Source organism: Caretta caretta, chromosome 13 (genome assembly GCF_965140235.1).
Source record: "Caretta caretta isolate rCarCar2 chromosome 13, rCarCar1.hap1, whole genome shotgun sequence".
Classification (NCBI taxonomy): domain Eukaryota; kingdom Metazoa; phylum Chordata; order Testudines; family Cheloniidae; genus Caretta; species Caretta caretta.
The window spans coordinates 32090594-32106748 of NC_134218.1; the positions used below are offsets into that span (position 1 = coordinate 32090594).

The 16155-nt window shown below is 48.2% G+C and overlaps 1 protein-coding gene across 10 annotated transcripts in view; it reads left to right on the plus strand.

The window, feature by feature from the left end:
- Nucleotides 1-7433, plus strand: part of MMP24 (matrix metallopeptidase 24) — a 157347-nt gene extending 149914 nt beyond the window's left edge. For 9 of the 10 annotated variants that reach the window (XM_048820009.2, XM_048820012.2, XM_048820011.2 and 6 more), the window contains 2 exons: nucleotides 3512-3778; nucleotides 6266-7433. In XM_048820009.2, the coding sequence (XP_048675966.1) occupies nucleotides 3512-3778; nucleotides 6266-6603 (605 nt within the window). In that variant the 3' untranslated portion in view covers nucleotides 6604-7433. The remainder of the gene's footprint in view (nucleotides 1-3511; nucleotides 3779-6265) is intronic. The other variant, XM_048820014.2, reaches the window with a different exon arrangement.
- The last annotated feature ends 8722 nt before the right edge of the window (nucleotides 7434-16155 follow it).

The following is a 16155-nucleotide window of genomic DNA, read 5'->3' on the forward strand; positions in this document are numbered from 1 at the left end:
AACCCTCCTAGTGAAAAAGTTTTTCCTAATATCCAACCTAAACCTCCCCCACTGCAACTTGAGACCATTACTCCTTGTTCTGTCATCTGCTACCACTGAGAACAGTCTAGAGCCATCCTCTTTGGAACCCCCTTTTGGGAAGTTGCAAGCAGCTATCAAATCCCCCCTCATTCTATGATTCTTTTCCTCTGCAGACTAAATAATCCCAGTTCCCTCAGCCTCTCCTTGTAAATCACATGCTCCAGCCCCCTAATCATTTTTGTTGCCCTCCGCTGGACTCTTTCCAATTTTTCCACATCCTTCTTGTAGTGTGGGGCTCAAAACTGGACACAGTACTCCAGATGAGGCCTCACCAATGTCGAACAGAAGGGAACGATCACGTCCCTCGATCTGCTGCAATGCTCCTACTTATACAGCTCAAACGTTGCTTAGCTCTGGTAGCTCTCACACACGTACATTTAAGGCAAATGGGTTGAATAGTTTCAGATTTACTATAAACCCAGAATCTAGGAGATTAGCTGGGGATGAAGGAAAGTAAAATCACTGGGGGGAAGAGGAGGGGGTTGGAAAAGGTACCAGGAGAGAGCGGCCTCAGACAGAAAACGAACTCACACTGCTCTGTTGAGCCCTGCTGCTGATCCACAGGTGTAAGGCATCCCCAGGCCCAGTACCGCACTTTGCTTGGAGTCAGGATCTCGAAGGGGGATGTGCTCCCTGTGCACTGGAATTGTGAGAGGGGCAGATGCTTTCAGTGCACTGGAGTCATGGGGGGGGGGTTTGCTCCCAGTACACTGGAATTGGGGGGCGGGGCTGTTGCTCCTGGTGGACTGGAATCAGGGGAGGGGGGTGTCGCTCCCAGTGCACTGGAATCATGGGGGAGGGTGGAATGTTGCTCCCAGTGCACTGGAATCATGGGGGGCAGGTAGATGCAGACCAAGCAAGGGTCTCCGCATTGTAACACTCCTGCCTGCAGCAGCTTGAGCACAGAATTGCCTCTGGAGTCTGGGGGGAAGGGAGGGCAGAAGGGTCAAAGTTCAATCAGAGATGAGAGTCTTCTCCCGACCCCCCACTCAGCTCCCTGGGCTGGTGAAACCAGGGGAGGACAAAGAAATCAAGCAGAGGGAAGGGGAAGGGAGAAGCTGGTGGTGCATTTGCCCTGCACAGTTTGGCCCTGAGCTGGGAGCTGAAGTTCAACACAGCAGTGACTGAGCTGGCAAAGTTGTTTTAACGCATCCTGGCTGTATCTGCCGTGGTGTCTTGTGCTGTAGTGAGATCAGATCCTTTCAGCCTCTTCTGCTGCTGTAAAACTAAGCACCTGGCCTTCCTTTTAACGCAGAGTAGCAGAGAGGGAAATGAAGTTCTCCAGCCCTTGGGCTAGAGCTTTGGATCTTGAATTTTGCCCTCTTTTCCCCACGTCCTTGGTGTAATCCTGGAAAATCACCAGCCTGTGTACTTGCCATGTTAGATTTTTAAGGTCCCAGGCTGTTTTTGAGAGTGCATTCCTTCCTGTTGTATTTTAGAACCCTTACAATTATGGCCCAGGGCTGTGCATTTGGAGGGGGTTTTGGTGCAAGGGGGTGGTGGGCTCTCTTAATATCTTGGGTTCTGATCAGGGGAGAGACAAAGGCCCTGGCAGCATGGTGGATAAAAATACCCCAGATCTCCCTTTTTCCAGCCCCTCTGAGATCCCCACAATTCTCAGACTGTTTCTCCTGGCGCTTCCCTCTCGCGATCAATGCCCGTCTCCCGCCGTGCTTTAACAGGTCTTTCTGTGGCTGTGCAGTCATGTCCATAGTACTCACTGTGTCATCTAGTGAGGAGAGTCTGGCCTCAGCTTTCTCTGGTCTCGCTGCCAAGCCTTGCAAGTCAGCTGGAAGTGTACTAGTGAGATTTACGTTCTCGGGTTATAGCTTCAGATAATCTGTCCACTTGAGACTTGTTTTAGCCAGTCCGTAATTTCACCTAGTCTCAGAGGGGCAGCATCTCCCCGGTCAGCTGTCCTGGCGACAAGAGTGCTGTGCAACGGCTTCTGCTTTTTAGGATAGTGTGGAAAGGCTGGTGAGGGCGCAGCATCCCTACCGGCATTACATTAAAAGCGAGGCGGGGTAGACTAGTATCTCATCCAAATTGGATGGAAAGCAAATCAGTTGCTACTCGTTGTGAGCGTCAGGGGGTGGGGAAGGGAGCTGTAGAGCTCTGCAGCCCCGGCCCTGGTGGCTCCTGGAAGCCTGACCATATCGCGTTATATCGTTCATTTAGCCCTCTTTTCTCAAAACCATGGGAGGGGGAAGAGTCCCAGGCGACTAGAAAGCAAGGAGAGCTAAAGCCGGAGGGGGAATGGGTTATTCTCATCACAGCAGTTTGCCCCTTGCCACAGTACTTTCTTGTGAGGCGGATGACGCTAGTCTTGGGGGTTCACTTTAGGAATGGCCCCTGACTTCTGCATGTGACCCAACATGTCTTTTAGGGTGCAGCCACCTTCTTCCTTATGCTGGCTCTATGATTACCTGTCTTCCATGGTGTGTGCACCAATGTGCCACCAGTAGGGAGAGTTGGAAACTACAGGACACTCTCGCTATAATGCCCTTCATAATAACGATAATATAATGAACCTGGTGCCTGGATCCCACCTCCAGCCCTGGGGCTGCAGCAAGGGCTGACAGCTCCTCCGGCCCTGGGTCTGTGGTGGGGGCTCAGAGCTCCTCCAGCCCCTGGCTTGGATCCCGAGGGGTTTGTTAGGGGAAGGGTGTACTGTACTTAGGGTAACAGCAGGGGCCAGCTAGCTGTCTGGGAGTGAATGTAGTCATGACTAAGACAAACATGGATACACACAAAACCCCTTCACAGAAAGCAGGCAGGGTTGAATACTATTCAACACCTGCAACTTTAGTTGAGTGTTACCAGTTTTCAGAAAGTAATTGATTAAATGAATCATTTGTCATGGTACTGAGCATGGTATTTAGTATGTATTTGCTGACTACTGCTGAGACTATGTTGCATGTAGTGATCCCAAATAGTGGCTCACATCTTAGTTGAGAAGTGAGCCCATAGACACCTTCTCTTTCAGTCACGCCCGTCCAACACCCCGCTGGTGACTCTTGGTACGTAACGTGTCTCAGGAATATGCTGCTGTGTTTGTAGGCTCTCTAGTGAGGTCAGTCATTCAGCGTCCTCCCGGTCGTTTATTCAGCGTGAATCACTTTTGTCTCCTTTTGCTCTTCATCCATCCCTCTCTCCCTCCTCTCGGTTTCTCTCAGCTGGAAACAAGGAGGAGAGCTAGCACCAGGTGACCAGCCAGCTCTCTGCAGCCTACCAACAAATGTTCTTGGGCCACCACAGACCACAGTTTGGGGACGCTGCTGTAATCAGCCTGGCAAGTGATGTTTCGTAAGCACTCCCCTGCCGTGCGCCTAACCTGAAGTTCAGTTACAAGCCGTGAGAACATTTCAGATTCAAGTGGTCGGCTGGATCTCAGTAAATTTATTGTCTGTTTCCCCCCCCCCATCCCTAGGAGATAAATACTGGGTCTTTAAGGAAGTGACAGCAGAGCCAGGGTACCCACACGGCCTGGTGGAGCTGGGAAGCTGTCTCCCCCGGGAAGGCATCGACACAGCGTTGCGATGGGAGCCAGTGGGCAAAACCTATTTCTTCCGAGGAGACAAGTACTGGCGCTATAATGAGGACAAGAGAGCGACTGACCCAGGATACCCAAAGCCCATCGCTGTGTGGAGGGGAATCCCACAGGCCCCACAAGGAGCTTTTATCAGCAAAGAAGGCTGTACGTAGATCCCATTATTGCAAGTGCTGGTCAGACTAATACCAGGTTCCCTAGCTTGGGGCTGGTTTGTTTCAGATGGTTTTACTGAGCTGGAGTCAGGCCCCAGCACTCACAACGCTGCTCTGACATCAGTGGTCCCAGAGGGCGCGAAGGGCTGGGGTCACAAAGCAGCGGAGGCTGGGCCATGCTGAGCATCCCCAGCCCTAACATCTAGGCACCTAGAAAACCGCTGGGTCCAACAAGGCTGCGTTAGGCGCCTGAGCCCCTGTGCACTGACCGGGGGAGACGGGCACCTCAGAATGGGATTCATAACGGCCAGCCTGCGAGGCAGCTACTCGCCTACAGTAGCCACCGGGAGGTGCCAAGTCCAGGCGGGTGCTAAGCTCCACCCCCTCAGAGACAGGTGTCCAAGTCCAGGCTCCAGGGAGGGGCCTCCCTCTGCTTGGGGGTCTCAGCTGTAAACCCTCTTTTGGGGCGCGGTGCCCATGCTGTTTTAGCGGCAGGGCAGAGGGAGGCGGCGCTCCACAAGTTAGGGTCCTCACGGAGGGTGCGGGAGACCCATGGTGCAAATGCCCGCTCTGCCTGAGGGGGAGAGGGGATTGGAACAGAAATCTGCCACCCCACGGTGGGGGCTGGGCTCTGGGATATTCCGATGTGGGGACGCCCTCAGTCTCTCTTGTTGAAGCTCTTCCACTAATGAAAGAATGATTGGGCCAGAGAGAGAGCCCAGCCATAAGAAGGACTGTAGTCAGGTGGGGAGAGCGCTCACGGGGGAGGGGGAATAGCCAGGATCCCGCACCCTGCTCTAATGACGTTTTTAAATTATGTATTCACAGTGGAACAGCTTCAACAGGCGAGATGGAGGGAGCCCCCCTCAGACTAGCCCAAAGCCCAGCGGCTAGGCCACTGGCCTGAGGGGGGGGGCAAATCTCTGCTCAAATCCCTTCTTCCCTGCAGGGTGGAATGGAGATCGTCACATCCCAGCTGAGCACCCCAATCAGTTACAAGGGACCCCTCTCCTATGGGGGTCTTGTGTAAGTTTGCCTGGAGGGACCAGATTTGGTAGGTGAGCTTTGAACCTGCATATTAGATTGGGCCCCACAGACAAGTTAGGCGGAGGAACGCCTTTCTTCCCCCGCTTGGCGGAGCGCTCTGGCAGGTAGGCGACCTGAAAGCTGCAGTGTTTATACTCAGAGGCAGAAACATAAGGGGCCTCAGGAACTTTTACTGCAAAAATGTAGGTGCTGAGTGAGTTTAGGCACCTCTAGGTCTGGCTACAGCTGAGCAAGGGTTTTGTGACTCTGAATGGGGCCTGATTCTGGGATTTAGGCACCTCACATGGCAGATAGGCACCTAAGTCCTCTTGTGAATCTAGCCCCAGTAACCTGTGACCCACTTCCCTGCCCCATTCAAACAAACACACACCTTTTTTTCCATGACTAAGTCACATTATTGTATTGCAAGCTCCTTGGAGCAGGGACTCTATCTCCCGCTGTGTTTGCCCAGTGCCCAGCCCCATGGGCCCCTGCCTAGGGACTATGAGCAATATTTACTTCGCCATCCCTGTCTGCATCTATCAGACTGTTTCTCTCTCCCCATTCATTTTCTCCTTTATCCTCCAACTCTTCTCCAGCCAACTGGGAAAGAGAAGCAGCTGGCTGGAGTGGAGTCTGTCCTCTGCAGAGGATACAGGCACCCTTGTTGCAGTGGATTTCTCTTGAGTTGTCAGGAAAGATCCCTGAGCTCCTACAGAGAAGTGGAGTGGGAGCCAGCTAGGCAGGAGCCCAGAAGATGGGGAGCTGGAATTTTCCCTGCCCTTTCCCGACAGGGTGGGGAGAGAAAGACTAAGAAAAGGGGGTGTGGGAAGCATCTGGAGAGTGAAGGTTACGTCAGTCAAGGAGCAGCTGAAGGCATCAGCCTTTCAGCAACAGAAGGGGAGCTTTTAAAGCCACTGTCCAACTGGTTAATAATCAAGGCCAAATCTTCAAACAGGTGTGCTCCAAAGAGCTGCTCCTATCCAGGGTCTTCTCCCTCACTTCCCTCTCAGAGCCAAAATATGAAACAAAAATATTCTAAAAATATCAACAAACCAATATCCAAATCAGTGCAGACGTTGGTCCCCGCAAAATATTGGAATGTTTTTGTAACGTAGAGGAAGTCCCCGAGTGCATCATGGCATGCTTGTTGGTGCTTTAGTTGACCCTAATTTGCCCCTGAACGCTTAGATTAGAATTTCAAATAAACAGCAAATCAGCGGCTTGGTTTTTCTTGTAAACATTTGCTCTACATGCCTCTAAAATCAAGAAGTTGCCTTCAAATTTGCCATGGGAGGTTCCTTATGTATGTTTTTCTTGCCCCCACAGCCTCCTACCATTAGGCAGAGAAATAATGACTGTAAGCGAAACTCCTTTCAATACCTCTTTGTGCCCATTCGGTTTCAAGTCTTTGAATGTTATGCTATGAAGTGATCTCTCTTTTGTCCCCTAGTTTATACCTACTTCTATAAAGGGAAGGAGTACTGGAAGTTCGATAACCAGAGGCTGAGTGTGGAGCCAGGCTACCCCAGGTCAATCCTCAAAGACTGGATGGGCTGCAACCAAAAGGAAGTTGAACAAAGCAAAGAGAGACGCTTCCCCCACGATGATGTGGATATTATGGTGACAATCAATGATGTGCCTAGCACTGTAAATGCAATTGCAGTCGTGATCCCTTGCATCTTATCTCTGTGTATCCTTGTCTTGGTATATACCATCTTCCAGTTTAAAAACAAAGAAGTGCAGCAAAACGTTACCTATTACAAACGACCTGTCCAGGAATGGGTATGACACGTTCACCTGCACATTTCAGCTCAGAGCTGCTCAAATGAGTTCCGAAGTCCACCAAACAAAACAGTTCAAGTGACTTATTATGAATCATGGGAGTTCTGGGACTGAAAGAAGCAGGAATTACAGAGGTGGCCTTGCAGCGTGGAGCCTCTTTCCTTCTTACTGCCTCCATCATGTGTCTGTCTTGCTGTGCCATTCTCCACAGGCCCCCTTGTGCGTGTCAGAGACTGCAAGAGGAATTTTCTTGAAATGTTTTTCAGCTGACTTGGGAAACCTTCTTCAGTTCCCTGCCCCAGTGGTCTCTGTTAAACCCAGCATTCTCCAGTGTAGCTAACCACCTCTAAATGGACCAGGTTTTTTACAGTTGTCTCATAAATGAATTAAGATCATTAAATCTATGAAACGGGAGCAATTCAGTATCTTAAGGAGAAGACATGCTGATACTGAATCATTCTAAAAGATCTTCTTAGTTTATTACAAGAACCAGGGAATTACCTGGATGCAGTTTTCCAATACCTGCTGGTCAGATGTTTTGTACATACATAATACTTGATGCTGTCACTCAGCACAGTGCACAAGGAGGAGGTAACTCTGTGTAGGCCAGGAGTTCAAGGAACTCTTAACCAGATATAGTAAAAGCAACTCCTCAGTTGAGTTAGTCCACAAGACAAAGACCAAAACACTCCCTATTGTTAACACAGGCCTAAATGCTTTTGTTTTAGGAACCTCTCATGTAATGAATATTTAAATGTCATATTACCACGATTTGAAATTCCCATCAGTCACAAACAATAAATTGTTACCAAAACAATGAACAATTTATATAAGAACTCTGCTGTATTTTATCTGAAAATTCTGGGAAAAGATGAAAAGTTGTTATAGTGGCATGTATAATCAGATTCTGAAATTTGCGTCTCAGGTTTCAAGAGAATGAAAATGCTTGTTTGGAGGGAGATCTTCATTATAGTTAGGCGAAATGGTTTGGATAAAGTAAGAACTATGCCTGTGCCTAAAACTTGAAAACATTATATAACTTTGAAAATTATTTTTCATTTTCACTCACCTCTTCACACTCAAGTATTTGGCCAAAAGGTGGAATGCCAAAGTGCGGCGAGAAAGCTTGTTTTCACAGGATGACTAGCACAGTTCTGAAGATGTGAGACTCAGATAAGAGCTGGATAAATATCTGAATTTTGGGTACTGATCTTTGACAAATCACCTTCTCAGACAGTCTGTTCTTCCTTCTTGTAAATGTGAATGCTTGGGGGTGTCAGGTCCTAGCTCAAGACTTCCTTAATCTGGTTTTCCATGCTGGTATCCAAACAATGTTAAATGACTATGAAAGAAAATGAACACAGCACTTCTGTTAACATTCCAGGTGACATTCAGCCCTGTGCAGAGAAGCCCATACCAGCCCTAGGCAATGCGTACACATCACTTGTGTCCTGTTTTGAGAGCTTAACTGGGATGTGAGTGGGGCCCTGGTCCTAGAGTGGGCCTTTTGCCTTGGGCTGAATTTCGCCACAGTGTAGCTGATGAAGCAAGAAGCATTGAACAGCTGATTAACATCCAACAATGTACAACATGAGTCAAAAATCAATGAGGATCTCAAAGTTTGTTTCACTTGTTTCTTTTAACACATGATTCATCTTATAAATATAGATGATGACAAGAGCAGGGCAGAAAGAAAGAGAGATTGTTAGTATTTGTCTACTTTTACATGCCTGGCTCGGACTCGGATCCTACCGTGAAGGGGACGGTATAACTTTCAGTGACTGATTTGAGTTGCACGTTGTGTAGTCTCAGACTATTTTGAATTTTATGCTTTATAATGCGCTTCAGTAGCGAAGAAACGTTGAGTGCGTCTTCAACAGAATTATACAATCAGTGGAAGAAGAGAATGCGGTAGATGTAACACATTTGAATTTTAGTGAAAGACGTGATGGAGTCTCTAGATGGCTGAAGGACTGCAAACAAAGGACCAAATAAGGCCAGACTTAATCACTAACCACCTCTCCCCAACTCAGTAGGTACATATGTGGTGGTGACATGCACATTGTAAGTTCCAGCACCATGTGCCACATTGCATTTACCATGCACTTTACTCTTTCTCTGAGCAGCTCCAAACAGACACCAGTGGAAAATATTTCTCTCATTTTCCTTCTGCCCAAAACTGGAATTCTCCTGGCAAACTACACTGGCCTCTGGGGAATATTGCAGCTGTCTTGGACCAGTGACAGGTTTAAGGCTGGCTATCTCCTGAGCCAGCAGGGCTGGAAATGGTTGCTTTATCCCATTATAAAGCCAGAAATCCCCCTTGCCAATGAAGTAAGGCTTCTGGGACATATTTTTAGACTGGCCTTCATTTATGCTGGAATATTAGTATAGAAGGGTACAGCTGGCTCAGGAAGGACAGGCCGAGGAAAAAAGAGAGGTGGTGTTGCCTTATATATTAAAAATGGACACACTTGGACTTAGATTGAGATGGAAATAAAAAGACAGACGTCAAAAATCACTGGGTAAGGATAAAAGGGGTAAAAAATAAGGGTGATGTCAGGGTAGGGGTCTACTACAGACCACCAAACCAGGAAGAAGAGGTGGATGAGCTTTCTAAACAACTAACAAAATCATACAAAGCACAGGACTTGGTGGTGATGGGGGACTTCAACTACTCAGACATCTGTTGGGAAAATAACACAGCAGGGAACAGATTATCTAACACGTTCTTGGAATGTATTGGAGACCATTTTTCATTTCAGAAGGTGGAGAAAGCTACTAGGGCAGAGGCTGTTCTAGATTTGATTTTGAAAAATAGGGAGGAACTGGTTGAGAATCTGAAAGTGGAAGGCAGCTGGGGTGAAAGTGATCATGAAATGGTAGCGTTCATGGTTCTAAGGAATGGTAGGAGGAGAACAGCAAAATAAAGACAATGGATTTCAAGAAGGCAGACTTCAGCAAACTCAGGGAGTAGGTATGTAAGAGCCCATGGGAAGCAAGGCTAAGGGGAAAAACAGTTGGAGACAGTTGGCAGTTTTTCAAAGAGACATTATTAAGGGCACAAGAGCAAACTATCCCACTGCATAGGAAAGATAGAAGTATGGCAAGAGACCACCCTGGCTTAACCAGGAGATCTTCAGTGATCTAAAAATAAAAAAAGAGTCCTATAAAAAGTGGAAATTAGGTATAATTACAAAGGATGAATATAAACAAATAACACATGTATGTAGGAACAAAATTAGAAAGGCCAAGATGCAAAACAAGATCAAACTATCTAGAGACAGAAAGGTTAACAAGAAAACATTCTACAAATACATTAGAAGCAAGAGGAAGACCAAGGACAGGGTAGGCCCATTACTCAGTGGGGGAGGGGAGAAATAATAACAGAAAATGTCGAAATGGCACGGGTGCTCAATGACTTCTTTGTTTTGGTTTTCACCAAGAAGGTGGTGGTGATTGGACATCTAACATAGTGAATGCCAGTGAAAATGAGGTAGGATCTGAGGCTAAAATAGGAGAAGAACAAATTAAAAATTACTTCGACAAATTAGATGTCTTCAAGTCACCAGGGCCTGATGAAATGCATCCTAGAATACTCAAGGAGCTGACTGAGGAGATACCTGAGCCATTAGCAACTATCTTGGAAGACGGGAGAGATTCCAGAAGACTGGAAAAGGGCAAATATAGTGCCCATCTGTGAAAAGGGAAATATGAAGTGAGCTGTAGCTCACGAAAGCTCATGCTCAAATAAATTGGTTAGTCTCTAAGGTGCCACAAGTACTCCTTTTCTTTTTGCGAATACAGACTAACACGGCTGTTACTCTGAAAGAACAACCTGGGGAATTACAGACCAGTCAGCTTAACTTCTGTACCTGGAAAGATAATTAAGCAATTTGCAAACATCTAGAAGATAATAAGGTGATAAGCAACTGTCAGCATGGATTTGTCAAGAACAAATCATGTCAAACCAACCTGATACCCTGTCAAAGAAAGCTAACAAGCCTTGTGGATGGGGGTGGGGGGAAGTGGTAGACATGGCATATTTTGACTTTTGTAAAGCTTTTGATACTGTCTCTCATGACCTTCTCACAAATTAGGGGCATGCAACCTAGACGGAGCTACTATAAGGGGGTGCATAACTGGTTGGAAAACCGTTACCTGATTGTAGTTATCAGTGGTTCACAGTCATGCGGGCAGGGCATAACGAGTGGGGTCCCGCAGGGATCAGTTCTGGGTCTGGTTCTGTTAAATATCTTCATCAATGATTTAGATAATGGCATAGAGCATACACTTATAAAGTTTGCAGATAATATCAAGCTGGGAGGGGTTGCAAGTGCTTTGGAGGATAGGATTAAAATTCAAAATGGTCTGGACAAACTGAAGAAATGGTCTGAAGTAAATAGGATGAATTTCAATAAGGACAAATGCAAAGAACTCCATTTAGGAAGGAAAAATCAGTTGCCCACATACAAAATGGGGAATGACTGCCTAGGAAGGAGTACTGCGGAAAGGGATCTGGGGGTCACAGTGGATCACAAGCTAAATATGAGTCAACAGTGTAGCACTGTGGCAAAAAAAAAGCAAACCTCATTCTGGGATGTATTAGTAGGAGTGTTGTAAGCAAGACACAAGAAGTAATTCATCCGCTCTGCTGCACATTGATTAGGCCTAAACTGGAGTATTGAGTCCAGTTCTGGTTGCCACATTTCAGGAAGGATGGGGACAAATTGGAGAAAGTCCAGAGAAGAGCAACAAAAATAATTTAAGGTCTAGAAAACATGACCTGTGAGGGAAGATTGAAAAAAAACCCAATTTTTTCAAAAAGAAAAGGAGGACTTATGGCACCTTAGAAACTAACAAATTTATTTCAGCATAAGCTTTCGTGAGCTACAGCTCACTTCATCGGATGCATTCAGTCCACGGACTGTATTTACCAGTGGGTCACAGTCATTCTGGAAGGGCATAACGAGTGGACTGAATGCATCCGATGAAGTGAGCTGTAGCTCACGAAAGCTTATGCTCAAATGAATTTGTTAGTCTCTAAGGTGCCACAAGTCCTCCTTTTCTTTTTGAAACAATTGGGTTTGTTTAGTTTGGAGAAGACTGAGAGGGGACATGATAACAGTTTTCAAGTCCATAAAATGTTGTTACAAGGAAGAGGAAGAAAAATTGTTCTCGTTAACCTCTGAGGCCAGGACAAGAAGCAATGGGCTTAAATTGCAGCAAGGGCGGTTTAGGTTGGACATTAGGAAAAACTTCCTAACTGTCAGGGTGGTTAAGCACTGGAATAAATTGCCTAGGGAGGTTGTGGAATCTCCGTCATTGGAGATGTTTACGAGAAGGTGAGACAAACACCTGTCAGGAATGGTCTAGATCAGGGATCTCAAACTCAAATCACCACGAGGGGCACATGAGGACTAGTACATTGGCCCGAGGGCTGCATCACTGAAACCTTTTCATACAAAAATATGGTCAAAAATGAAGAGTAATATAGTATGCTATTAAAAGTCAATGTATTAACTTTTTAAAAACTGTAATGTGAAGACGGGTTTTAATAAAATATAACCACTCAGTAATGCACCTCACTCAAATGGCAAAACACACCTTTACTTTTAGAATTATTTTGGTTAAAGCGCCACCCCCACTCCACCCCCATCCATGAGGCCCTGCCCCATGCCCCACCTCTTCCCACCCCTTCCCCGCCCCCATTCCTTCCCCAAAGTCCCCACCCCAACTCCGCCCCCTCCCTGCCCCTATTCCAACCCCTTCCCCAAATCCCAGCCCCGCCTTCTCCCATGAGGAGGCCGCTTCCCCGCTCCTTCCCCATCCCTCCTGGAAAGTCCTAAGTGCTGCCAAACAGCTGTTTGGCAGTGGGAAGCGCTGGGAGGTAGGTGGAGGAGCAAGGACGTGGTGCACTCGAGGGAGGGGAGCTTGGCTGCCCGTGGAGTTGGCGCCTATAGCGGGGCCGCAGGAAATAACTCTGCAGGCCGCATGCAGCCTGTGGGCTGCATGTTTGAGACCCCTGGTCTACATAATACTTAGTCCTGCTATGAGTGCAGGGGACTGGACTTGATGACCTCTGGAGGGCCTTTCCAGTCCTATGATTTTATACTGGTATAAAGAATAATAGCCACAATTTTGTGCTTTTAAGTTTTTTTTCAGGCACAGTTTAGGTCACTTCTGCCACTGTCCCTGATTTGTGGGTACACTTTGGGACTCACATAGTTGACACCTATATTTTGGGACTATAAGTGCTCGCAACACTGTGTGCAACGTTTTACATTTGCAAATCTGCATTTGCTAAAATGGGAGCTTGGTAACAGTCAGGCTGAAATGCAACACTTTGTTCTAGCCCTGGTAGCTCACAAGATCTCTGACCTTAATATGAATGGAAAAGCTATTGTCATTTATTGTTAGATGTTTTTAAAATACATCAACTGTTTCCCTCTCCCCTCTGATCCATACAATTGCATTCATGTTGCTATGACCAGCTGGCTATGGATATGAAATATAGTGCCAGTAAGTGTTTCCCAAAGTTTTTAAGGCATATGTAAACTAGAGTTTCTGTAAACTATCTGATGTCTAAAAACACATGACTGTGTGGCGTAGTACCTGGATGGAGGGTTTAATGGCATTTGCTTGGGATGATCTGTGTAAGCGACCATCCCAATCTCATGCATGTAGACGCTTGCATCGCTCTGCAGTCTCTATTAGTCTTGCATCTGTGCTCCCTCACTCACGAGAGCACAAGCTGAAAGAGACAGGGTAGGAGTCGAGCCCTGCAATGCTGCAGATACCTGCTTTCTATCCGTGGATGTCTGCAGCCACACATGCGGTTGCCTCGTTTACCATCTTTGCAGATTGGCTGTGGTTCCACATTTTTGTATCCATACAGGACTCTAGAATTGGTGTCAGTGGAAACCCAAATGTAAGCACATGTTCATGGTGCTGATGAGACATGTGGTTACACTCCTCTGCATGGCCCCATCTTAGCTTGTAGCAGCAGTTCCTGGGTGGCTGCAATGCAGGATCAGGGGCTTGTTTCCCAGCCTGCAGCCCCCCTTGCTGGCTTTCGGCAAACATTCTCACACGTAGAGCTGGTCAAAACTCAGGCTTTCCGGCCCCTGGGCAATTCTGACATTTCACCATGTGCTTTGCTGCAAACTGAGACAAAGCCAGAATAGCACCATTTTTCACAGAACAGGGTCAGTTCAACCTTGACTTGCCTCTGTCTAAGCTGGCCCAGAGCCTCATGGGACCCCCCCAGTCCTCTCTGTGGGTTGTGCACTGCTGCAAGATCACCTCTCCCATGATGCACCACAGCAGCTCAGTCAGGCCCCAGTGCATAGTGGGAGATGTGGTCCAACCAGGGAATCCTGCCCGTAGAGACAGGGGCACAAGGCACCCAGCACTTTGGATTAATGTTGAACTGACCCAAACTGAAATAGTTCTAGTCATGTCAACCTGACTCCAGATGAAACGTTTGGGTTCAGTGGAAAAGTCTCAGCAAATTCCCTTGTGGAAAAGGCATTTTCTGTTGAGAAATCACATTGGCCTCTCTGGCCTTCCCCTTCCCCCCACAGCCATTGCTCTTCAACCCCACTCCTCCCCAGAGTCCCCTCTGTGCTGTGCCCCTCCTCACCAGGGTCCTGGACCCTCCCCCACAGAGCCACCTTCTCCCCACCGCCCCTCAATAGGGTACCTCTCCAAACTTCCTGGGCTTTCCTGCAGTAGTGCCCCAATGCTGAAAACAACAGTGGCACCCGCTGGGAGGGACACCATTGCAATCTCCCACCCCCCCATGGATGTTGCACTCGTACCTCTCCCCCAGGAAATCCTGCCCCCAATAGGTCTGTTCTGTAACTCCCACCAACAAACACAAGCCTCCACTCTACTCCCTGCCTCCCGATTCACAGCCCTGCCCCCCTTCCCACTCCCAGCACTAGGTCACAGCCCCCTCCTCCCCTGCTTTCCCTTTCACTCTTCCACCTGGGTCACAGCTCCATCTCCCCATTGCAGAGGCATCTGTACACTGCCCTTATCACCTTCCCATCCCCATGTCACAGCCTCCCCCCCATACCCCTTCATCTCTGTGGAAGGGGGCTGTTGGCCCCATACTGAAACTTAGCAGGGGGAAGAGGGATTAGTTGGCCCTCTCCCACTACCAGGAGAAGAGGAAGGGCCAAAGAGGTATCAGGATCGTGACACTGACAGTCCCCAGGGCCAGTGGGGAGAAGCCAGTGTTCCAAGTCAGCTGGATTGACAGGGCAGGCAGGCAGGCCCATGAGGCAGTCACGAGCCTGGTGGCCTGTGAACTGGGGCTGCCGGGGCAGAGAACAGCTGGGCTGGTGCCAGAGCAGCACAGAGCCAGGACCACGTTGCAGTGAGAGCAGATGCTGGCTGTCCCCCCCACACAGTGCCCCATCCACCCGGTTACCTCCTTTCGTGCTAATCGCCTTGTGGGTTTTGAGGGACAGGCCTGGGTTCTTCTCAAGCCTGCTCCTGCTCAGCAGGGTGCAACTTCCTGATTTCCTTCCCCACTGAACTTATTCAGCAGTGTTGCCAGCCTGCCTCCGTGCCTTCCTGGCAGGCGCACCAGGACAGCTTGGAAAGGAAATTCTAACTACAGGGCAACCCCCCACTTACATGCCAGATAGTTGGAGACTCCCAAGAAATCACACAAACACGGTGTGAGGAGACCATGGACCAACCTTCTCCTCCCACCAAAGCAGCATGTTGAAGGTGCAAGGAGACCAGGGAGAGAGCCCTCTAAGCACCTTGGGGGAAGGGCAGAGCCCAGTGCCATGGGCAAAGGCTCTCAGCCATTTGCTCTAACTGCAGTTCCTTTCGCAGGAGCTGCCCCGCTGGGGTTCACAGACGTTATGTCTTTAGCAATGTGAAATAGGAGACAATCAGAGTCAGTCAGGGAGGGTTTGGGAAGCATGTATATCTGACAGCTAAGAGGGAGCAGCTCTCCCAAGGCTTCACTGCACTGTCTGTGGGCCAGGGGCCAATTGCTCCCATGTTAGAAGGATACATGAACTGAACAGCTGAGGGGGCACTTGGTCTTTTCTCTCCAACATGAATCCCAGAGGCACCCCTTGCTTTCAGAGCTCTGGCTGCCCACCTGGTTCCTTATTACTCCTGGATTGTCCCTTATGAGTCAGGTTTGAGTTTGTAAGCAGAACGGATACCTACTTGCCCTTTGATACGCTTGTTTCCCCACACCAAAGGGACAGCTTCAGGATACCGGCTGGGGACAGAGAACAGCTGAGTTCAGAAAGGCACCAGACAGCCACAATCTTTGGTGCCTGCAACCTCAGACCTTTTCTGTAAAGCTACAGCCAGGGCAAAGTAGCCTACAGCCATCGGGCCTGGGAAGAACTGTCTAGCAACAGGAGAGAGGAAGCATTATGCTCTTTCATTAAGCCATTTTATGTGGGTTTTAAAATATATAGTTGTGTGATAGAAAACCATTCCCGTTTATATGAGAAAAATCCCTCGGGGCTGGGGTGGTCAGTAAACAGCCCAATGCAAAGAGAAGCAGACCAGAAC